This window comes from Spinacia oleracea, chromosome 2 (assembly GCF_020520425.1).
Source record: "Spinacia oleracea cultivar Varoflay chromosome 2, BTI_SOV_V1, whole genome shotgun sequence".
NCBI classification, from domain to species: Eukaryota; Viridiplantae; Streptophyta; class Magnoliopsida; order Caryophyllales; family Amaranthaceae; genus Spinacia; species Spinacia oleracea.
In genome coordinates, this window is record NC_079488.1 from 57,632,973 (window position 1) to 57,658,485 (window position 25,513).

Below are 25,513 nucleotides of genomic sequence, written 5' to 3' on the forward strand. Positions count from 1 at the left end.
AAAGACTCAAGTATTTTGCAATAGATTAGCTTCTGCGCGTATATACAGATATTACAAAATTATAATTTGACTATTTTTTTATAAAATATTTGAGTACCAAATAATTTTTGAAATAAAGTAGCATGGAGTACAAAAGATTTTGAAAATTAATAAAGTTTTAGTCAAATATATATTGAATATTTTCCATCAAAAATTATTAAAACATATAAATGAATAAAAAAAGAAAAAAAGGAAGTTTTGACGGAAATTTATTTCAGTGGGAAGTGACAATTTTTTCACCTAATATCTGTCATAGTATAATTAAAAGGTCTTGCGCGCACAAGGTGTACAATAAATTTATTGTACACCAAGATAACTTTTACCCATTTTTTCGTAACTTTAACCCAGTTTTGATTAACTTTTATATTAGTAAAAAACAATTGATAGAAATGATTAAATGATTAATTTTATACATTATTAGTGGTTTTGGAGAAATATGATTTTACTGAAATGAAAAATTTATCACTGAAGAAATAGATAACTTTTACATATATAAGCTTAACTTTTAAATATTTTGAGTTAACTTTGTGTAGTATAATATGATAGATCTATACCTAGTATTTAAAAAGGAACACCATATATTATTAGAAGCCATGTGACATCTCATTATTAGAAGCCATGTGACATCTTTCCTTTCATCCATCATTTTATTTTTTGTTTTTTTTTCCAATTTTTCTTTATTGTTTATATGATTTACAACTTCTAATGCCTCTTCCACTCCATTTTCCTTATTCAACATCAAGTTATTAATAGTCTAATATACACATTAATCTCTTCCACTCCATCCCTTTAACATCCAATATTAATTCAACATATAATTTATATATTTTTCCAACCTCCAAATTACACCTCTATTTAATTCATATATTACCAAAAATCAGAAGTACGCACTAATTAAAGCTTCAAAAGACATCTGAACAACCACCAACCGCCCGTTCTATGAACGGGCTCAAAAGCTAGTTATTAATAATAAGTCATACGTAGTACAATATCTACGAAATTTATTTCGCTTCTTTTTTATAACAATAATAATAATAATAACAATAAAAAAATTAATAATAATAATAATACTCCCTCAAAAAAAAAAATCTACGAATGAAAATAAAAATAATAATAAATGAAGTTACATTGAATACGAGAATAAGAATTATTGTATGAGTACTAAGAAAAACTAGGAAGCTATCATATTTAAGTTTAGACTAGGTTGTAGGAAAGTTGGATCAAAGGAAGCTGATGATGCGTTTTATATACCTAAAATACTTCTCTTTAAACTATTTAATCTTGTTTTAATTGAATGGACTAGATTAGACCTATTTATAAGATAGTAGACTTATTATTGAATGTGATTGAAATTTATTGGACTTTATTTGAATTTACGGATTTTTCATGAAATACCCCTGAATTTTTGCAAAATTCACCAAATGCCCCTCGACTTTCAGAAATTCACCAAATGCCCTCCACTTTTTAACAAATACACTATATACTATTATTTATAAACTTAATACACAAGATGCCCTTAATGACGATTTTCCGTTAGCTCCGTTAACTTTTCCGTTAACTTTTTCCTTAACTAAACTAATTAACTCCTAATTAATCTAATCAACTACCCTAAAAAATATTTAAATGCCAACCCACAACTAACCTTCCTCCTAACTCACCCCTTTTATCTTCCCTCTCTCCTTCTTCCATGGATGCCCAATACCGATCTGCTACTTCCCTTTCTCCTTCTTCAATGGACTCCCAGTCCCGATCTGCTACTAACCTTTCTCCTCTCTCCCTTTCAAATTTGAAAATAAAAATCAAAATAATGCCTCACAAATTCAGTGGCTATAGCATTAGCAGAAGCACACAATCATACTCCTCACAAATTGACGCACCAATCATACCTCTTTTCAACACCATTAACCACCACCCTTCCTACTAAACCACCTCCTCTTGCTCCGGCCGCATCTCCATTTTCTCTCACCTCCTAAACAACCCCAAATGAGGCACATGGGCTTTCATCTCCCACGACCCGGTGGACCCGAATTCGATCCTCGACCTCATCTTCCCACCCACCACCACAATCGTCGCCGGCGAGTCAGCTAACTCGCCCGAATCGACCAACTCAGACTCGTCCGGGTGAGTGTTCCGATTCGAGCCCCTTGTCGTCGTCGTTGAGTGAAAGGACGTGGGTGCGGCTCAGTTCTTGGTGGCATTGGCTATATCTTGTAATCCCCCGTAAATTTATAAATTTTATTAATATATTTTAATGTATATTATTTATATTTAAATAGAATTTATGAATTTTAGTAATAAATATATAATTAACGTATAATTATTTTATTTACGTTTTAAATATTTTAACGATTTATGAAATTAAAAGTAATTTTAGAATTTTACGTTGAAACGAATTCGAATTACGAAAACGCGTTCGATTGAATTTGGATAATCAATCCTAACTATTTTTGGATTCAAACAACATCAATTCCGATCCTAGCCCAAGTTTGCAAAGCCCAATAAAGAAACCCAAACAAAATTACCCATACCTCCACTCTCCTTCACTTTCACGTAAAAACAAAAAGAAACAAAACCCTCATTCTCTCCTACAGCAACCACGTGAACCATCAAACCCTCAAGCCTTGCTGCCGTCCTCGCCGCCGCCGCCACCGCCGGCGTTTCCCCTCCGTCGTCCGCCTGTACCGCCGGTAACTCCTTCACCTTCCCTTTTCTCTTTCGTCCTTCTCCTTTGGTTTCAGTTTTGTTCCTTCCCCTTAATCATTGTTGTTCGTTCAGCCACACACAACCACCGCGAGTTTTCCTCGCCACCAGCAGCCGCCGCGAACCTTACCATTGCTGGACCGCCTACTTGCAGGGTAGTCCTCTCCCTTTCCTATTTCGTTTTCTTGCTATTTTTCGTTCTCCTTTCTCGGCTGTATTTCTTGCTCTCCTCAATTGTGTTCCTGCTGTTGCACAGCCATCGCACGACCCAGCCACGTCGACGGCAACCATCAACCCAGCCGCTGCCGCGCCGCGGTGCCCCGGACCGCCGGCCGCCCACTCTTCCTCTTCTTTTGGTTAATTCCTTTTAAACCCTAAGCTAATTTAATTATTTAATTACGTTTTATTAATTCAATTTATATTTTTCTTGAGTTAAGTTTATGATTTTATGATTTAATTACGAATTTAAGACTTACTTGTTTGCATAATTAAATTATCAAATTTCAGATTACATAATTCGATTGAAACAAGAATTTGAATCATTTAAGGCATGAATTTTAATGTTTTAATGGTTTTAAATCATGGTAGAATGAGTATGAATTATTGAAACTATTATTTTTATGTTCTAAGCATGATAAGTTGGTTTTGGGAAGTTTGTAAACGAATTTATATTGCTGAAAATTTAAGTATGATATTTGCAAAGAGTTTTCAACGAATTTCAATCTTTAATTCAATAATTGTTATGCTAGGAAATCAAATATTCAAGTTTGGTTATTGGAGAAAAGTTCTAAATATGTTTAGGATGTAGTTAGAATGTGTTAGTATAGTTGTGAATGATTAGAAGTTGATTGGGAATATTTGTTGGTTGTTTTAGGCGGAGAATTCTCTGTAGGCGACTTTTGAATTATTAAAGTGGTCTTGCAGTTTGTTTACACAAGGTACGTACATACCTGTGTGCTTGGAATGTGTGCTAATTGTTGAAACCATGTTGAATCTTGTTGTTGAACTTGGTTATGTTGATATTATTGTTGAACTTGGTGATGTTGATATTATGGACGAACTGGGTTATATTGAATGTGCATGTTTAATACTGTTGGACAAACTTATTGAACTTATTTTGCACTATGAGAACTGTAACATGTTAGTATGGATGATTGATACAAACATGTTGGTTGGGAACACTAGATTATTCTATATGATTGGTTTGGATCGATTGGTTGTTGTTCCCTTTCTATCTTTTCACTACTTTATGAGGGCGGAGGACCTTGTTTAGTAAGTTGAAACTTTATGCCCATATACAGGGTTGCTCATGGTTAAAGGAAAGGTTGGTTAAGTTGGAATGAGTCTTGATTGATGCTTTTATGATCACTTACTTAATTCCAAGATAAAAACAGTTGTGAACAAATGTGAATTGTCTGTCTTATGTAATGGTTGAGTCATAACGGAATCTCAATTTGTAAATCATGTAAAGTGAAACTGAATAGCAATAGCTTTAGACTGTGCACGTCTGAAGTGACGGACAAACAGGAGTTGGGGTTCATGGTGGTAGCCCATGGCCTTTAATTCGGACCGGATTGATCACCGTGTCCTATTTTTATTTAAACGTTCCTCGATATCGCAGGTCACTGAGGTTACGCAGTCGCGCCCGTACCTCGTCTTCCTTAGTGAAGACTTCTGGATGGTCAACTCGGTCCATTGTCTATTTCAACTAAAATAATATTATGGTTATTAAGCCTAGCTTAGTCTAGTCAAGTATAATCGTCAATTTATTATGTTTTGTCTGTCCTTACTTATATTTATTAGTATCATGTTAGGGTTGTTGGTTTGATAGTATCATGCTAGGATTGTTGTTGTTTTAGTATGTAGTACTCAGCTTTGCTGATTACGTGCTTGTTTGTGTGTGTTGATCATGGCTATGCCTTATTGATCCTGTGATGACCCATCTTTGGTGAGCAGTCTTTAAGGATCAATAAGCGTTGACCATCTACAGGTTTGAAGATGATGCATCATTGGGATCGGGATTAGAGAGCTTGTAGTTCTATTCGTTTAATTAAGTGATTTAATTTGTTAACTTGGATTTGAAATTTGTCGTACTATTCGTATTTCCTTAATTCAGTTAAATGGGTTTGGACCTAATATGTAATAGATTATTTATGAACCTAAAAGTTAGTTTTATGTTTTCCGCTGCAAAATTCTGAATAAGCCGATACGTTTTCACACGGGCGATAATGCCTTGATAATTCTCTACGTTTTATATTAAAAGGTTATTTTAGAAAAGAGGGAATTGTCGGGGTATTACAAAGTGGTATCAGAGCTAAGGTTTTACTTTAATAAAAGTTTAGGCGCCTAACTATCTAGTTATTTAAAATAAATTTCTTAAAAATCGAGATTCTACGTATTATAGACTTATAGTGTTCAAAAATTGGTACTTTTTTTTGGGGGGCCGATTTCCTTTTATCTTGTTTGAAAGTATATAATATTTCTTATTTAAGTTCGGAATTAACTTATTTATTCGAAACTTTTCGTTTATGTGAATTAAGTACGTTTTTCTTTATTTTCGAAATTAAATTAAATATATTCGAAAAAAATAAAATAAAAATCTTATTCCTTAAGTATATTTATTCGTTTAATATTTATTCGTTTAATAAATATTTATTCGTTTATTATTTATTCGTTTAATAAAAATTTCTTATTAATTATTCGTTTAAAAAAAAAAAAAAAAAAATTATTTTATTTATTCGTTTATTATTAATTCGTTTAATAAACTTTTTCTTACTAATCGTTCTTGTTTTATTCTTTAAATTCTTCAATGTTTGACCTATTATGATTTATTATGAGAGATGGGTAATATAGGAAAGGGCATATAGGATAGAATTATATGTGCATTAGTAGTTAATTGCTAGCATAAGAAGTTAATTGCTATGTGCATGTGTTAAATGTTTAAGTGTTGCATGTAAATGTGCATAGAAATTGTTTGATTCCACCAAACTTATTGATTATTGAACCTTGTTTATGTTTTGGCTGGAAAATCGTTAGTGAGACTTTGAATTGTTTATTTCAGGAATAAAATGTTTCTTTCCAAGTATACTAACATAGGATCCTTCGAGAAACTTGATATAGAAACCCCTGATATTTACGTGAAGAAAATTGTGTTTGGATGTGAATATTATGCTAAAATTCAAGAGCAACCTATCTTAATGAGAAAGGATATCATAGCAGCCACAATCATTAATTGCTTACCTAACAAATTTCCATACCTAGAACTCAAGGAAAAGTTTAAAGACATGCATTCTGATAATGGGACTCCAAACTTGACTAAGTATGGAACTTGGGATGGTAGATGGAAATATGATTCAGAAATTCTGACCACCATTATTGAAGCGGCAGAAAGTGGGTTTAGAGACGGTAAAATCGTAGGGAGTCATGTTGGGGATTCAGTTACAGAAGAACCTATGGGAATTAGTGTAAATAATGACCTAGAGGAAAATGATGTAGCTGTGGAGAATGAGAATGTAGGTGTTGAGGCAGAGTATCCTAACCCAGCGGCTCATGAGCTAACCATTGAGATCTCTAGTGATTCGGATGCAGAGCTCGAAAGTGAACAGGAGATGGCAAGTGAGCCTAATCAAGATGAAGACATGGGTGAAGATGCAAACCCTGAGGAAGACCCCGATGAAGACCCTGAAGAAGAGTTCGATAATCTTGAGATCTAAATTTCACTTCGCAAGTTTCAGGAGCAATGGATAGGCAAGAGGCCACAAATATTTTGAAGTCATAAATAGTTAATTTAACTCTTTTATGTTTTAGAGAATAAGTAGCGAAGCTACAATAGTTTAAAGTTAAAGTTTATTGAAGTTTGAAATGTTCTTTATTATTTTGAAGGATGTAATAAATATTTATGGAGTTAGCAATAAAAGTTAAAGTTTTCAAGGAATTGTTCTTTATTCTATTTTGAGGATTCCATAATACCCCAACCTTTAGGTAACACGTCTTGGATTAATTTTCCATTGGTTGCATACTCAGTGTGAATTGTGGATCAATTTAATTGCCACAATAATATTAAATGATTTGAGTACATAAAGAAAGTGAGGGCCAATCTAGACCCTCATGACCAATATGATTCAAAAGGTTATGCCCTATGTGCAGTGTGTGAATGTCTTTCGTGATGTATCGAGGATGATTATTTTTCAATGATTATTGCATCTTGTAGACGATCGTTGCACCTTCATAAACGATTGTCGTGCCTTCATAAATGATGTGTATTAATGTGAACATTGTTGGTTGAGGCGAACTTTATGGTCAATTCAAGTATTAAATTGTATGGGATAACGTATAGGTGATGTTTCAAACCTAAAGTAGAGTATACTAATTGCAGGCCGCGTTCTAGAATGACCAACAATAATGACTTAGTTGTTGCTATTCGCCTCTTGGCGGAAAAGATGACCCCACCTTTTTAGAAAACCAGATTGGAGAGTTTGAGAAATTGTTTGGGGATTTGAATTGTCTTGAGAATATGAGAGTGGGTCAAGTTGTCATGTATTTGAAAGATGAAGCCGATTTACAGTGGAGAGAAATAGAGTTAGGCTTAGCGCTGCTGAAAGATTCAAATAGGATTCAATTGTTACTGCCTTAAGGGAAAGGTTTACCCTACCTTTTATGAGAAAGCAGAAAGTTTAGGAATTCATAAACATTAGTATGGGGAGCATGACCATCGATGAATACTATTGCAGATTTATAGCATGACCACCTTAGGATTAGGTGGGGAAACCTCTACATCTTTGGATTTTGTGTATGGGGGAGATGCTCATATTTATGGGTTGCAGTCTAGAATGGACAAGAAAAATATTGTCGTTGGGGAGAAAAGAAAAGAGTTTAATGCTGGGGAAAACCAAGGAAATTTCAAGAGAAATATGAATGAAAATGGTAATGGGAGTGGTAACTAGGTAAAGTAGGGATTTAACCAGTCAGGAAATTAGGGTCGAAGCCTTTAGGGGCGTAGAACAACTAAGAGAACTTCCATAAGTCTGCTAATGAGAATAACAACCAGGATAAGGCTCCGGATAAACTATTCGTTATGAGTAGAAGTGAAGCTGAACGTTTTGCAGATGTAGTTTATGGTACTTTTCTATTAACTCCGTGCCAGTTAAAACATTGTTTGATTCAGGGGCAACTTGCTCTTTTATTTCGTGCTCTATTGTTAAAAGTTGAAGTTAGTAGATTTTGAGGCGATTGATTTACCTGTTAGTCTACCTACTGGTGTAACCATAAAGTGTACCAAGTTGTTTAAGAACTTGCCTTTGAAGACAAAATATTGTGTTTTTCCTTCTGATTTGATAAAGTTTAGTCTGAGGGACCTAGATGTAATTTCGGGGATGGACTAGCTAAGTGTGTACAAGGCTAAGGTAGATTGTGAAGTTCAGAAAGTAAGTTTAAGGAACCTTATTGGAAAATTGACCTCATATAGATGTTTTGAAAAGTCCAAGAACCTTTACTTATTTCCGTAATGCAAGTGAGGAAATTGATGAATAGGGAGTACGAACTATTTTCTGTAGTGTGTCAGAGGTGATTAAAGAAGTTAGTGACAATCGAGGATGTTGCCATTGTGAGTGGATTCATTGATGTGTTTCCGAGTGAAATTACAAGTATGTTACCTGTTAGAGCTTTTGAGTTCACTATAGACTTAGATCCTGAAACGACACCTATATCCAAAGCACCTTATAGCATGACACCTCCTGAAATGAGCGAATTAAGACACAATTGCAAGAGTTGTTTGTTAAGGAGAAAGATAAGAGTATGGAACCATGCATCGATTTTAGGGAGCTAAACACCATCAAGAACGAGTATCCTTTGCCTAGGATAGATGACATATTTGATCAATTGAATTGGGCGAGTGTGTTCTCAAAGTCTGATTTGTGTTGAAGTACCACCAATTGAGGATAGATGATAAGGGCCTAGACCTCATTAGGACTCGTTATTGTCATTATGGGTTTAGAGTAATGTCTTTTGGGTTAACCAATGCACCTGCCATAAATATGGAATTGATGAATGAGATTTCCCACGAATTCCGAATTAAGTTTGTTATTATATTACTGATGGTATCCTGATTTATTCAAAGAATGCAAAAAGAGCATAATGAAATCTTGAGGATTACTTTGGAAACGCTTAGAAAGAATCTAGTTTTTTTTTCTTAAATGAAGTATACAAATCTTGAAGTCATGTGTGTATAAGTGACACCAGTGGAAAAGTGAAGGACTAACTTGATTGAGAACTATGTTACGTAAGGGAATAAATCTAAGAGACGATTTGAGTGGTCCAGGATCGTTAGAAATCATTGTTGTCTGGAAAAGATGTAAAGAAATACATGAATTGGCGCAAGAGCTAAGAGAAAAGCCCAAAAGTTATACACCCATGAAAAGCGTAATGAGGTTCGGTAACAAGGAAAAGTTGAACAGAAGGAATTTCTGTAGATCCTGCTAAGATTCAAGCTGTGAGTGAGCGACCTACTCCAAAGAACGTGTCCGATACTTGAAGTTTTCTAAGCCTAGATGACCATTATAGGAGTTGTGAAACACTTTTCGAAGTAAGCAAAACCAATGAGCAACTTGTTGAAAAAGGAATCGAAATTCAAGAGTGAGAAATGTGAAGAAGCTTTCCAGATCTTAAAAGAGAGTTTGACATCCGCACCTGTTGTCGCGTCAGTTGAAACCTTGTGAGACAAATAACCCTACCCATAACCTAGAGCTAATTGTTATTGCATTCGCTGTGAAGATTTGAAGACATTACCTTTATATGAAAACGTTTGAGATCCTTACCGACCATAAAAGTCTAAAATTTTTGCAAAAAGTTCCAATTGAACCTTGGGAACAACATTGAAAATGAGTATTGCCTTTCACCCTGCGACTGATGGATAGACTGAGGGAATTAACTAAACCATGGAAGATACGTTGAGAGCCTGTACTAGTGACTTTAAAAGACAGTTGGGAACACCATATAGATTTGATTGAATTTTCGTGCAACAATAGTTATCATGCGAGCATTAAGATGTCACATTTTGAAGCATTTTATGGAAAGAAGTGCAAAAGCCCCACTTGCGGGAATAATTTTCGTAAAAATATTGTATTGGGGACAGACTTCGTTGAAGGTGAAATATCCAAAGTTATTCCCTGAGATGAGTTACGAGGGCGTAACTCGTTTTCTTTAAGGGGGGTAGAATGCGATAGAAATTCGCGCTTTTTACCTATTTTTATGGTATTTTATGCATTTTATGCTCATTTTTAGCAACTTATACATGTTGATGTAAAGGAAATAGATTCTCCGCATAAGAAAATGTGTTCTTGAATATTACAAGTAACTCTTAGTTGGCAAAAGAGTGCACATAGGTGGCACAAATACTTCTCTAGTAAGAATAAGTTAAAAGCTTTCGGGGAAAATGTGGGAAATTTCGTGCCAAGTTTCGGGACGAAACTTCTTTTAAGAGGGGTAGATTGTAATCCCCCGTAAATTTATAAATTTTATTAATATATTTTAATGTATATTATTTATATTTAAATAGAATTTATGAATTTTAGTAATAAATATATAATTAACGTATAATTATTTTATTTACGTTTTAAATATTTTAACGATTTATGAAATTAAAAGTAATTTTAGAATTTTACGTTGAAACGAATTCGAATTACGAAAACGCGTTCGATTGAATTTGGATAATCAATCCTAACTATTTTTGGATTCAAACAACATCAATTCCGATCCTAGCCCAAGTTTGCAAAGCCCAATAAAGAAACCCAAACAAAATTACCCATACCTCCACTCTCCTTCACTTTCACGTAAAAACAAAAAGAAACAAAACCCTCATTCTCTCCTACAGCAACCACGTGAACCATCAAACCCTCAAGCCTTGCTGCCGTCCTCGCCGCCGCCGCCACCGCCGGCGTTTCCCCTCCGTCGTCCGCCTGTACCGCCGGTAACTCCTTCACCTTCCCTTTTCTCTTTCGTCCTTCTCCTTTGGTTTCAGTTTTGTTCCTTCCCCTTAATCATTGTTGTTCGTTCAGCCACACACAACCACCGCGAGTTTTCCTCGCCACCAGCAGCCGCCGCGAACCTTACCATTGCTGGACCGCCTACTTGCAGGGTAGTCCTCTCCCTTTCCTATTTCGTTTTCTTGCTATTTTTCGTTCTCCTTTCTCGGCTGTATTTCTTGCTCTCCTCAATTGTGTTCCTGCTGTTGCACAGCCATCGCACGACCCAGCCACGTCGACGGCAACCATCAACCCAGCCGCTGCCGCGCCGCGGTGCCCCGGACCGCCGGCCGCCCACTCTTCCTCTTCTTTTGGTTAATTCCTTTTAAACCCTAAGCTAATTTAATTATTTAATTACGTTTTATTAATTCAATTTATATTTTTCTTGAGTTAAGTTTATGATTTTATGATTTAATTACGAATTTAAGACTTACTTGTTTGCATAATTAAATTATCAAATTTCAGATTACATAATTCGATTGAAACAAGAATTTGAATCATTTAAGGCATGAATTTTAATGTTTTAATGGTTTTAAATCATGGTAGAATGAGTATGAATTATTGAAACTATTATTTTTATGTTCTAAGCATGATAAGTTGGTTTTGGGAAGTTTGTAAACGAATTTATATTGCTGAAAATTTAAGTATGATATTTGCAAAGAGTTTTCAACGAATTTCAATCTTTAATTCAATAATTGTTATGCTAGGAAATCAAATATTCAAGTTTGGTTATTGGAGAAAAGTTCTAAATATGTTTAGGATGTAGTTAGAATGTGTTAGTATAGTTGTGAATGATTAGAAGTTGATTGGGAATATTTGTTGGTTGTTTTAGGCGGAGAATTCTCTGTAGGCGACTTTTGAATTATTAAAGTGGTCTTGCAGTTTGTTTACACAAGGTACGTACATACCTGTGTGCTTGGAATGTGTGCTAATTGTTGAAACCATGTTGAATCTTGTTGTTGAACTTGGTTATGTTGATATTATTGTTGAACTTGGTGATGTTGATATTATGGACGAACTGGGTTATATTGAATGTGCATGTTTAATACTGTTGGACAAACTTATTGAACTTATTTTGCACTATGAGAACTGTAACATGTTAGTATGGATGATTGATACAAACATGTTGGTTGGGAACACTAGATTATTCTATATGATTGGTTTGGATCGATTGGTTGTTGTTCCCTTTCTATCTTTTCACTACTTTATGAGGGCGGAGGACCTTGTTTAGTAAGTTGAAACTTTATGCCCATATACAGGGTTGCTCATGGTTAAAGGAAAGGTTGGTTAAGTTGGAATGAGTCTTGATTGATGCTTTTATGATCACTTACTTAATTCCAAGATAAAAACAGTTGTGAACAAATGTGAATTGTCTGTCTTATGTAATGGTTGAGTCATAACGGAATCTCAATTTGTAAATCATGTAAAGTGAAACTGAATAGCAATAGCTTTAGACTGTGCACGTCTGAAGTGACGGACAAACAGGAGTTGGGGTTCATGGTGGTAGCCCATGGCCTTTAATTCGGACCGGATTGATCACCGTGTCCTATTTTTATTTAAACGTTCCTCGATATCGCAGGTCACTGAGGTTACGCAGTCGCGCCCGTACCTCGTCTTCCTTAGTGAAGACTTCTGGATGGTCAACTCGGTCCATTGTCTATTTCAACTAAAATAATATTATGGTTATTAAGCCTAGCTTAGTCTAGTCAAGTATAATCGTCAATTTATTATGTTTTGTCTGTCCTTACTTATATTTATTAGTATCATGTTAGGGTTGTTGGTTTGATAGTATCATGCTAGGATTGTTGTTGTTTTAGTATGTAGTACTCAGCTTTGCTGATTACGTGCTTGTTTGTGTGTGTTGATCATGGCTATGCCTTATTGATCCTGTGATGACCCATCTTTGGTGAGCAGTCTTTAAGGATCAATAAGCGTTGACCATCTACAGGTTTGAAGATGATGCATCATTGGGATCGGGATTAGAGAGCTTGTAGTTCTATTCGTTTAATTAAGTGATTTAATTTGTTAACTTGGATTTGAAATTTGTCGTACTATTCGTATTTCCTTAATTCAGTTAAATGGGTTTGGACCTAATATGTAATAGATTATTTATGAACCTAAAAGTTAGTTTTATGTTTTCCGCTGCAAAATTCTGAATAAGCCGATACGTTTTCACACGGGCGATAATGCCTTGATAATTCTCTACGTTTTATATTAAAAGGTTATTTTAGAAAAGAGGGAATTGTCGGGGTATTACATATCTCGTGGGTTCAGGGAGTCTGGGATTACTAGTATGACTGGTAAAAGGGTGATTGTTGCAATTTTTGTGTTAATTAGCTTTTTGTTTTGGTTTTGAAGCAAATTTAAGGGGGAGGAGAGATATTGGGCGGATTTCAATGGTGAGGAGAAGAGGAAGAACCGAAGAATGAAGGTGGGGGAGAGAGATTGGGCATAAGATGGAAGATGGTGAGGGAAATAAGTAAAGGAAAATAAAGTTTTTTATTTTTAAATTTAGTTAGGGTAATTAAGATAAGTATGGATTAATAGAGTTAATTAGGTTAAAGTTGACGGAAATCTAACGGAATTTACAGAAAATGCTCACTAAGGGTATATAGTGTATTTGTTAAAAAGTGGAGGGTATTTGGTGAATTTCTGAAAGTCGAGGGGCATTTGGTGAATTTTGCAAAAACTCGGGGGTATTTCATGAAAAATCCGTTGAATTTATCTAAACTTGAAAATCTATACTATATATTGAAAATTGTTTTTAAGAAAGTTTGCGTGACACGTGGCGCTCTGCTCATGAGTTGTTCCTCCATGTAATCTTAACATAAGTTAAAAAATAAATGTGTCAAATATGGTTTGCATAAGGTTTGAAACCTTGACCTTGAGGTTAAATAATAGAATTATTACCACTAAACTATTGCATGTTTCATGTTATCATTGCAAAAAACAATTATAAGTAAATGTATATGTTATTAATGTTGTAACCGGGCATCGCACGGGCCCAAAAACTAGTTATTTATTATACTCCGTTGGACATTCATTTACTATAACGAATTATGGAAAATTAGTGTTTAGTAAATTTTATTTGTATGAAACGGAGTAGCTGACACTACAAAAAATTGTATCATTAACCACGGGAAATCCCGTCGCTAAAGGCCAATAATCGTTGATTAATGACGGGATTTCCTGTCGCGAACCCATCATAAAATGAGGTCGTCGTTAATGGAAAATCCCGTCGTTAACCCGTCGTAAAAGTCATTTGCGACGATTTTTCCCGTCTTTGTTTGGTTGTTAGCCCCATCGCAAAAGCCTTTTGCGACGGAATTTTTAACCTGTCGTAATTAGGTTGTCGTTAAAGATACAAATTCTTGTAATGTGGGTGGGCAAATTGAATCTTTTTATTTAATATTTCATCTACCTCATCCATAAAGTTTGGCGGGAGATGAAAAGGGAAATTAAAAAAATATATTTTTTAAATAAAACCTGAAAAATATTAGTAATAAGTTGAATAAATGAAAAAAAATGAACACTCCATTCGCTTCTAAATACTACGTACGTGATATACTTGTCTATTTCGTTAGTTTCTTAGGGTTTTTTTTTAAAAAAAAAATAATCCGGGATCACTATTTCTTTATTAGTTATCTCTTTTTTTCACCCAAGTTGCACAATTTTTTTTTTAATTTCTCTCTCACTTAAATAAAATAAAATATCACAATAACTCTACTTGCAGATTAATTTATTCATTTTCATGTACTACGTAACAAACGCGCAAACACAAGTGTTACGAGTATTAAAAAACAGAAGGAGTAGAACGTAACCTCAAATAAAAGCGTGCACCCCTTTTTTTATTTACGGAAAATAAAAGCACCCTTAACTAAGAGTTGTAATTCCTTCGTGCTATTTTAGTTATAACGTATTGGTTTTGACACTATTCCTATAAACTATTTTGACCATCTTTGGTGATTCATACGTAACTTAAAACACATTCTTATGTGATCTATCTTAGCTTGTTAGGTTCATCTCAATGTATAGATTCACAGTATAAAAAATGTTTACTTTTACTTGTCACAAATTTGTCAAAATCTAACTTATAAAGTCATGTTTTTGCGAAAAGCTACCTTATAAAAAATAATGTAATTAACTATCTTATAAAAATAGTAAGTTGTAAGATACTACCTTTTCCCGAATTATGAATATCGACTTAAAGTTTCTGGGATTGACTTTACAATGTATATTCATCTCACATACCATTCTTCCATTTGATTACCTATTTCCCGTGCGATGCCTCGTGAAATACACCTAGTAAAGTCAACACCGAAAATTTAAATCAATGTGCATAATCCAACTAAAGGTAGTTGGTTACAACATCTTTTTTAAAAATAGTTTATCACAAACAACTAATTTTATAAGAAGCTTTTTAACAAATTTACCTATAGATGATTAGAGAAATTAATACTTCGTAGTTAAAAGTATACGGTGATAAAAGTAAAAGCAAAAACGTCATAACAAAGAGATAAAATGAGAAAATATAAAAAGTTGAATAGTATAGTTTCCTAAACATACTACTCTCTCTGTATAAAAAGGATACACTTGTCTTTTCCTGCCGTATTTATTTAAGAGATACACTTGTTATTTTTAGTAATTTATCAACCCCACTATCTAATTAAATAATCTATCTAATATATCCTATGTCTCACCACCCTATTAAACAAATAATTTCATAACTACACCCCACTCCCCACCCCCTAAAATGACATGGTCCCCATTTATTATACTTATTAAAATATCTACCTAACCCCACTTGTTTTATTACTTTATTTCATTCAATTCTTTTTCTTAATACTCACGTCCGATCAAATATATCTCTTAAATAAATTCGGGGGAGTAGAACCCTAAATATACCCTAACTCTAACAAGTATCACCGTGCTCAATAAATTGCATAAACTTGGTTTTAGGAAGTGTCCTCCGTCTTTTTATGTCTTCTTTATCATGGTGTTGAAAGCAAAGGTCCTACATCAAAATATAGCATGAATCATCTTTTGCCACCTACAATGTCATCATTGTAAGTTTGCAACACATCAATGTTATCCCTACTTTATTGTTTGTGGCTGCCAAAAAAAGTAGTGGAAAATAATGCATTTTTTCATTTGTATTTTAGCTTTTTTTTTCCACGACAACCAAAACAAATAAGGACAAAGAAATCTAAACTCAACTAAAACCCGTAGGACTATAGGAGAAAAACTCCCGAGTCCCGACGACGAGCTAGCACGAGCTGCTAAGTCATTGGATGGAGAAACTTTAGAATGGAAAACCTTTTGCACCTACACAAAATCCAGATCCCGAATAAGATTTTGCAAATCGGAAATTAACCACATAACCGTACCAGAACCGGTCCTGATATTTTATGTTCATGAGCAGACATCAAGCGACAAAGGAATTAGAAAATGCACACTTGTCCCTAAGGACAAGTGAGACTGAAGGAAATAATGCCCTTGGTCCAAATATGCATTCAATGCTAAGTCTAATAAATACGGTTCAGTATTAATTAAGAAGTTAATAATTCAGTGAGATCAAGTGAACTGAATGCCTACATAGTTCCCGCTTCAGTTCAAGTGGAATTAATAATATTAATCCACAACTTACTCTTGACTGAACCCGTAGGGTCACACAAATAGTACGTGAACGGATCAAGTATTGCAGTGAATATATTATTCAGTAAGTACTCCATTTATGATCATTCGGAAACCACGGATCTCGGTTCCAGTGGGAGCTGAAATCGTGAAAAGACAAAATAAAGAATACTCCGGAAATGATGATATTGCAGGAAACGGAAATATGGTTCATGACGAAAATATAAATATTATCCAAGTCGTAGATGTTGCCGGAAACGGAAACATGGTTCGTATCGGAAAATATTATCGGAAATAGAAATATTGCCGGAATCGGAAATATTGCCGGAAACGAAAATATTACCGGAATCGGAAATATTGTTGGAAAAGGAAATTATTTCCGGAATCGGAAATATTAACGGAAACGTAAATATTTGTTCGAAACATAAATGGATTCCGGAATCGGAAAACGAATTGGAAGCTCGACGAGTGACAAGCCGGCAAGCGAGCCGGCCCATCGCTCGACAAGCAAGCAAGGAAGGCAGCAACGCCAATGGGCCGCGCCAAGCCAGCGAGCAAGGCAGCAGCGCCAATGGGCCGCGCCAAGCCAGCGAGCAAGGCCGTAGCTCCATGGGCCGCGCCAAGCAAGTGAGCAAGGCAGCAGCTCCATGGGCCGCGCCAAGCCAGCGAGCAAAGCAGTGCAGGCCGGCCAAGGCAAGGCCGCAGCGCGCTGGGCCTTCGGCCAGTTGCGGTTGTGGCAGGGCCTAGGTAGGCACGCGCACCAACATGGCCCGTTGTGACTGCGTTGGGTTGTTTCGTCTTGGGCTCCAAGAAAGGTCCGATTGCTTAATTCCCAAGTAACCTTGTATTAAGTATTCCTAGTCCTACTCCTACTCGAATTGATTTAATTAAGAGTTTAATTAATGTTGTAATTCTAATTGAATAAGAATTTCAATCCTAGTAGGGTTGGTAATTCTCTTCCTAGTAAGACTCAAATTCCTTATTTCCTACCCTATAAATATGAGGCTAGACCCTCATAATTACACACATCAAGTACATTGAAAATCATATTCTTTATTCTCATTGTGTTTAAGGGAGAACATAATAGCCTAACCCGAATACATAAAACCTTAAGTAAAATCCTAGTTGGTTAAACCTAAGGCGGATCCGAAAGTGCTGTGGACTTTCTACGGAGGGGCAACGTTTGACGCTCTAAAGACTTGTTCTTGTTCGGTTCGGGAGCAGCTAGGGAAGTCACGCATCACATCGTATGTACCTAAATTATGCTAATTGGCTATGTGGCAATTAATTTGGATTCTGGCTTTATAATTTTTCCGCATGAATTATATTATTGTATTCTTCATAACCTAACAGTGGTATCACGAGCATCTAATTAATTCCATAATCAATTATAGTTAACATGGATTAAATTTTATAAATTTGCAATGAATTAAAGGGGTGATTAATTTCGTGGAAGTAATTAATTGCAAATTCGTGCGATTATTTGATTATATGTTTGCAGGATTTTTCGGCAGTTTTGTCAATAATGGTCGAAATCTCATGTTTTTATAGTGAATTTCGCATGTAAACGACGTTTTAAAATTTTGAAAAAAATCAAATATTTGACGCCGAACCCAGAATATCTAAATTCGAAGCCTAAATATGACTTTTCGAGGTTTTAGTTTTTTGAATGCAAAATTTGTAATTTTTATGATGTTAAATTAAATATTTGCGAATCTTGTATGTAAATCTTGAATCTATGATTGACCTACTGTATATGCCTAACAATTTTAAGGTCTAATTTTGTTAATTATACAACCTAATTTGTAATTATAATTAATTTGTTGAATTTCAAATAATTTAGAATTTGTTTTGATTTTCATAATTAATTGATAATTTAATTAGGATCATGTGATTAAAAACCACCATAAATTTTTTTAAAATTGAAAAGTTTTAAAATTTCATAACGTAGATTTTAATCCCTAAGAAAATATGTAATCGGAAATTAATTTGAATAACAAATTTTCGATTTTTTCGCCTAAATTTAGTGAAATTAATATGAACTATTAATTTGTCGTTAAATTTGAATATAAAAGTTTAATTTTTATAAATCGTTCACAAACTTGCACGCACGAAGCAATGGAAGCTAAGTGTTACCCTTAAGGGCCGGGGTGTTGCAATAGTACGGGCGTGCGACGACGAGCAAGGGAGCTCGTCGCCCACGCGGTGCTAGGCGACGAGCAAGCACGAACGTGCAGGCAAGGCCTCGACCAGCGTTGTGCACGTCGCGTGCAGTGAGCGATGAGGCGAAGGGCGAAGGGGCATGGCAAGGCAAGTACAAGCGAGCACTGCTCGCGCCAGCCCCTAAGTTGGTTGTGCTCGACGACCAGCTACAAGCAGGCCATGGGCGCTGCACTTGTGCACGCGGCCCATGGGCGCTGCTATGTGGCTTGCTTGGCCGAGGCGTGGGCTTCGGCCTACGGCCTTGCCTTGGCACATTGGGTCTCGTTTAATTTTCGGTTTAGCGTCGATTTTAATTAAATTTCGTAATTTTAATTTTTCTCGGAATTTAATTTTGATTAATTTAATTATTATAAATTGTTTTATACTAATTATTTTAATAAAATTAAAACCTTGGTAAAATTATAATTAATTAATTTTAATCAACTGAAAATAATATAAAGGGATTTAAAATTATTTTATGTGAGCTTTAAATTTAAATTAAATTTGTAAGTTTCCGGTTGGACTAAGAAATACAACTTTATGTTTGAAACTTGTAAAGCAAGTAAATTCTTGGTTTTATTGGGAGCTTTTAGTCATTAAACTCTTGATTATGTCCTTATTCCTTTAAGGTTAAAACAACTCGATTAAAACTAATAAGGTTGAAAATTTTGTAGATTGTTGGAACCTTTGATTAGTTGCTGCAAATATTTATGTGATGCATGATTTTTTCTACTAACTTGCTATGTGGGCCATTCAAATCAATTGGTAGATTATTGAAACCCTTGAATTGTATATTGTAAATGTACTGTTTTGCAGGTTATGGAAAGTGACTAGTATGACCCAAATATGATAGTAAATATGGTCTGCGTACCATCAAATAGTTGTAATTAGTTTTATTTATAGCATATCCTATTTGAAGAAAATGGCGCCTCCCATGGTGAAATTCAAGACGGAGTTTCCAATCCATTTTCAAGACGGAGTTTGAAGTTGAAGCTTCAAGATGAAGTCGGGCCATACTAGATCACATTTAAATCTTATGCATGCTTTAAGTTATTTATTGCTTTAAATATGTCTTAATAATGCATGAGATTATTGCTACAACTCAAGGTACGTCCAATTTATCGCCTTAACACTACTTTTTAGATAACTCTCTCTAGAATTCGAACCAAAGTGCTTATTTAGGCACCGGAGGGGCTTTCCTCGGAACACCCCCGATAACTCTCTCTAGAATCCGAACCAAAGTGCTTACTTAGTCAAATCGGTATATTAATAATGAAAAATTGCATATTACTCTGTAGATGATTAAATGAGTATGTTCAAGACTTGTTAATAATCGTGCAATAACTTTAGGAGAAAAGTATTTCGGTCAAATAATTTTAGAATATTCATTACATAGTAGAAATAAAAGCTGCCGTCTATGAACAACATTGTGGTGTAATTGCGTGTTAGCTTGATAGAGATTTAAGAATGCAAAACAATGTATGTATGGTTAATCTTTCATCTTCTTTAGAGGTGCTTAGAGAGTGCTATTCGACATTGTTTTCCTACTTTTGTAGCCCATATGGAGTTTTCTTCTTCATGCTAGCTTAACACTTTTGGTATCCATCTTTCTTCCTGCATCAGGCTCTTACTTACTCCTTTGGATTTTACAAATATTGTAACGTAATGTTTAGTATTTCTTCCTAATTGCTATCAGATATTCTGATACGAGCTTATAAAATCACATCCTATGTTACTTGGACTCGGGTACTGGTGTCGCACATGGATACATTTCCAAGTGACTGCTACACAAACTCAAGAATCGGAAGGAGAAATGGGCAAAAGGAGATGCATGAAGAAGAAACTATTAATAGTAGGATCAAAATTCGTAAATGCATGCATACTTGGATAGTATGCCATATAACCATCACATGATCCAAAATAAGAGCACAATGGTGCTCATTACAGAACAAATCCTAAAACATATACAGATAACCTCTATACTTGTCAGTGCATCTAACAATACGATTTCTCATACATCTACCAAGTATGAACACACAAAAAATCAAGCATAAAAGAATCATAAACCAACCCTCTGCTATGAATTTTGAATTTTGAATTTTGATCACAACTGACATCTTATCTTGTTCGTTCTTGGAGCATCTTCAGTCCCATATATCTGGCAAAGAAAACAGACAGGCACTAGAGTTAGGGGAATTTCTCACATGAATTGAAAACTATAAGCTTGACTAATTAATTAATTTAAAACCAATCACCTTCCAAGCATTAGAAGTGTTGCCTGAGGATTGGTTCCTGGAGATACTGTCAATATTGAACCATCAATGACTCTCAGAGCATTGACACCAGTCACCCGGAGATCAGTATCCACGACTTTCCCTACTACACAACCACCATGATAATGCCATATAGTGCTCACTGTCCGCCGACAAAATTCACCCATTAGTGCATCATCTGATTGGTCAGTGGGCAATGCAGGTCCTAAAAATCTGAAGTCTCTACCTCCAGCCCATGTAAACTTAAAATCTTCCATGGACCGGCTTCTTAGAATATCCCCTATTTTACGCATCCCAACAATACACAAATCCAGATCTTTTGGGTCACTAAAATAGTTGAACCTGATGCTTGGATTGAGCCTAACATCTGTAGAAGCCAGTCTAAGTGAACCTGATGAAACTGGACCAGAGATTTTCTCCATAATTGTGGCCACTGTCAGGTAAAGAGGAGAAGTTGGTGACCTGGAAAAAACAGAATGGGAAAGGGCACCAAAGGGGATTACATTTGATGCAGCCTCCAGGTAAGCTCCTGAATCAGTGATGCCCACAACTTGAATAAGTGAATGTTCCAGAGGCATTGGCGGTACAATCGAGATTCCATTTCTTGGGTTGTCGTAAAGAAACTGGCCCACATAAGGCGAGTGATGGGAAACTGGAATACCCCATGATGAAAGATATGGCCTTGAACCGATTCCACTAAGTAAAAGAAGTTGAGGACTTCCTATAGCACCAGCTGAAAGAATGACCTCCCCATCACCACGCACCATTGCATGATGGTAATGCCCCATTGTATCACGATACACCACTCCGATTGCTGATAATTTCGAGTTGTCAGATGCAGAAGATGTGGCAACTATAATCCTCTCTACATTTGCATGAACAGCTACCTTTATATTTGAAGCTGTTCCATAGCTCAAAAGATCTGCAGCACTATGCCTCCTACCAGAGCTATCAAATGTGGATCCACCAATTTTTGTTCCTAAAACATGCTCCAAACTGAAATCATTATATGGACTCACACCAGCTTCCAACAGGCCATCTCTAACAGAAGATTGCCAACTTCTTAGATCAGGTCGGAACACAATTGCATTCTCCACCCACTCATAGGACTGATTGACCATTCTTAAATCCCAACTAAGGCCAGACTTGGCATAAAACTCTAGATCAGCTCTGCTGTAAAACCCAGCATTTATAACGCTGCTTCCACCCAGAACCCGTCCACGAGTATTAGGCACACCCTCCTCTGAAGTAAATGCTTGTGCAGGAGAATTAAATGTATCAATCTCCAGAATGGTGGACAAGAAACCTTCTTGGGTCATCAAGTTTGAATTCCCATATGGTACTCCTCCTCGTTCCAGCAACAATACCTTGTAATTCTGTGACAAGGTAGCTGCCAATGGACATCCAGCAGTTCCACCTCCGACAATTATATAATCATAGTAGTCTTCCGCAGGGAATTCAGTAGCATTTGCAGTAAATTGAAGATAGGCAGGAGCTGCAGAGGGCATTTAATTTGCATCAGTAAGTTATGCACTATAGTGGAAGACTACACAACACTTTCCCATGGTAAGAACACTCAGAAAAGTTGCCAGCATTACTCCAGCAGTCAACTGACTAATGCATATCTACTGCTGCTTCTAAATGAACAATAAAAATGAATACTCTCATTTAGTCCTAGATCCAATTACATAATCCATAACGAAGCACTGTGTCAAAGTGATAATTTGTTCTGTAACTGTCATGCAGATTTAGTGAAGACAGTGGACGGTATGTCTAGATTGAAGAGGCTCTCAAATCTTCTATGACGCATTTTTTTTTTTCAAGAAATATACAAGTTACACATATCATACTTATATTCATAAAAAGTTTGCTAGTTGATTCAGGTGGATAAGAAAGTGTCTTCATAGTTTTAGCATAAATACTGTAAATTGTTGAACATATTTTCGCTAGGTTATTTATAACAGATTGTCTACAGGAAAATAGGTGAAAAGTATCAAAAGCTACATACACTCTGCAGGCTACTTTCTCTTCCATTCCATGGATCACCCAAGTATGTGAAAAGCAATTGACTTCGAATTTTCGAAATCGTATTAAAATATGAACTCAAAACATCATTGACGAAACAGCTAAGCTAAATTCACAATATAGAGACGGTATAATTAAGCAATAAATTATTTTTGACATCTAAATCTATTTCAACGTAATACATCAACTGGAAACGTAACAAGTTCTAAGACAAGAATTGCACAACATATTTCAACGTAATACATCAACTACAACACTCGAACTATTTATATAGCAAGGTAATATAGTGGGGAAATCAAAAAGTTCATAATTAAAACCCTTAAAACATGCATTAAACTACCCAAGAAAAAGGGTATCATATAAATCTTGGAAACAGAAGAGTTCTTCCAGTAGCATTTCATCGAAAAGGTGGTGGGCATAAACAAAAATGAGGAAATAAAAGCTTGAATTATAAGAAATAAGAAATACCCTCTTGTGGTTGAGCTGTGCAACACCCAAAGAATGTGAGCAAGATCAAAATTACGAGCAATCTACTGAAGAATTCGTCATTAAACAATCTGGGTATCACCAATTTCGACATTTTCTTTTGAAATATCTCCTTTTCTTGGTGTTTAATTGAAGAAGATAGAAATGGGTAATCAAGAAAAAGATAATGGGTAATCCCCAATGCCCAGCTAGTAGTCAGCTACAGAGTTGCAGAAGCCACTGTAGACAGAGAGAAATGGAGGAGAGAGAAAGTGGGGAAAGGGGGTAGGGGGGTGTCGCTAGAAATTCGGTTAGAAACTGGTTTTGCAGGAAGATTTTTTAATAATGAACCAAAAGAATGTTGTATTCTTAACAGCCTTTGCATTTTGGCAATCCCGTTTGTGTATGTATTGTCTTGTGTGCAATTAACCCGCGTTTATAGTTTTTGAACATTTATTCGAGTTTGCCTCGTAAAGATGACACTATCGGGCTGCATTTATGGTCACCGCAACGCTTATTGGGCTGCATTTTCTTTTCAGCGTGGAATGGAAGTAGTCAAGTAAGGATACGGATAACAATGAGTCGGATCTGGATCGGGTCCGACAAGATCCAAATTTAGACCCGCATTTTTTTAGAGGTGGATCTAGATAGGCATCATATTTCAGCTGAAAAATTAAGTCATTGGAATTTGGAAATGTATTGTTTTAGGGAATTTTCAGCCCAATTGAGATTTGTACTTGTATACTTTCAAAGGACTTTCAATCCATTGTAATATTTTCGGAGACTTTTAACCCATTGAAATTATTTTATGGGAGTTTCAACACTTGAAATATTTCTAGGGGATTTCAATCCATTGGTATCGAAGTATTTTTGGGGATTTTCAACCCGTTTGAAATGTTTGGTTTGAACTAGAAGTATTTTTGGAGGATTTCAACCCATTGGAATTATTCGATTTGAGCTAGAAGTATTTATGGGGGATTTTAACCCGGGGAAACGATTTTGGAATTTGTATGTGGCATGAAGCTTTTTCTGGGGATTTTCAACCTATTGGAAATGTTTGATTTAAAGTAGAAGTATTTTTGGGAGATTTCAACCCATGAAATCTATTTTGGAAATTGAATTTTGAGGGTTTTGACTCGATAAGGGTAGGCAAAGATTTTGACTCGTAGTTTGTGTTGGAAATCCTAGTGAGAATACAAAAGAAAAATGAGTGGGGAAAAGGGAATGTGAAAAGTCCCACATGGAAAAAAAGCCAACTACTTCTAATGTTTATATTTGGGGGCTTGAGGGAATCATTTGTTTAAGAAAGCATGTGAGGCATGGGTGGTCACAACACACACACGCGCGCGCGCGCCGGGCCGGGCTCGGGCGAGGGCCGTGGGCCTTGGGCCTTGCGGTTCGCGGGCGTGGGGTGGGTTTTGTGGGCCGAGTTATTCTTTTTGGTCAAGGGCGGTTTGATTAAGTCAGAAGACTTAATCAACCCACTAACTTTGGAAACTGCTCCATTAATCACGTCATTACTCCCCACTAGCCGTTTTATGACTGTTGCAGTTCCCCATTACTCCCGTAACTTCTCCACTAGCCGTTTTTTGCTGTTGCAGTTTCCCAAAGCCTCATTATAAATTCATCGTTTATTTCCACAAAAGATACAGAAACTTACAATCAATCAATCTCTCAAATTCCTCTCTTTCTGGGCAAATATTCTGGTCTCCAATCGGGGATTGTGAGTGCACATAATTCTCGGTGTCGTGTAAACCCTGGAGGGCAACCGCAAGTGTTCTACTGCATCGGAGGTAGCGCGGAATTGTCTTTTAGAGAAGTGGTCCGGCCACGGCACGACAATCGTTTCAGTTCGTATTACGCAACATCCAGTTAAGTCGTTCCAATTACTTATTTAGCTAACAATCTAAAAGACAATTGTTATGTTATGGCTATGAATATGTCGAAATTTCTTATTCCTGATATGTCGAAATTGGAACCTCTTGATGGGAAAAACTATAAACGTTGGGCTGTTAGGATGAGATTTTATTTGGAGCAAATTGATGTTGCGTATGTTATTTCTGATGTTGTGAAACCTGTTAATGATGATGAATTGCATGATTTTGAGGTTAAGTTTGCTAAGGATGATAGAACCTGTAAGGGAATGCTGTTGCATCA

At 35.8% G+C, this 25,513-nt stretch overlaps 1 protein-coding gene across 1 annotated transcript; it reads right to left on the reverse strand.

The window, feature by feature from the left end:
• Positions 1–20,421: 20,421 nt before the first annotated feature.
• Positions 20,422–23,817, reverse strand: LOC110785208 ((R)-mandelonitrile lyase-like). The gene is made up of 3 exons (XM_021989643.2): positions 23,360–23,817; positions 20,849–22,361; positions 20,422–20,751 (listed from the first exon to the last, which is right to left on the reverse strand). The coding sequence occupies exons 1-3, from the start codon at positions 23,469–23,471 to the stop codon at positions 20,712–20,714; spliced, it is 1,665 nt and encodes a 554-aa protein (XP_021845335.1). The 5' UTR covers positions 23,472–23,817; the 3' UTR covers positions 20,422–20,711.
• Positions 23,818–25,513: the final 1,696 nt, after the last annotated feature.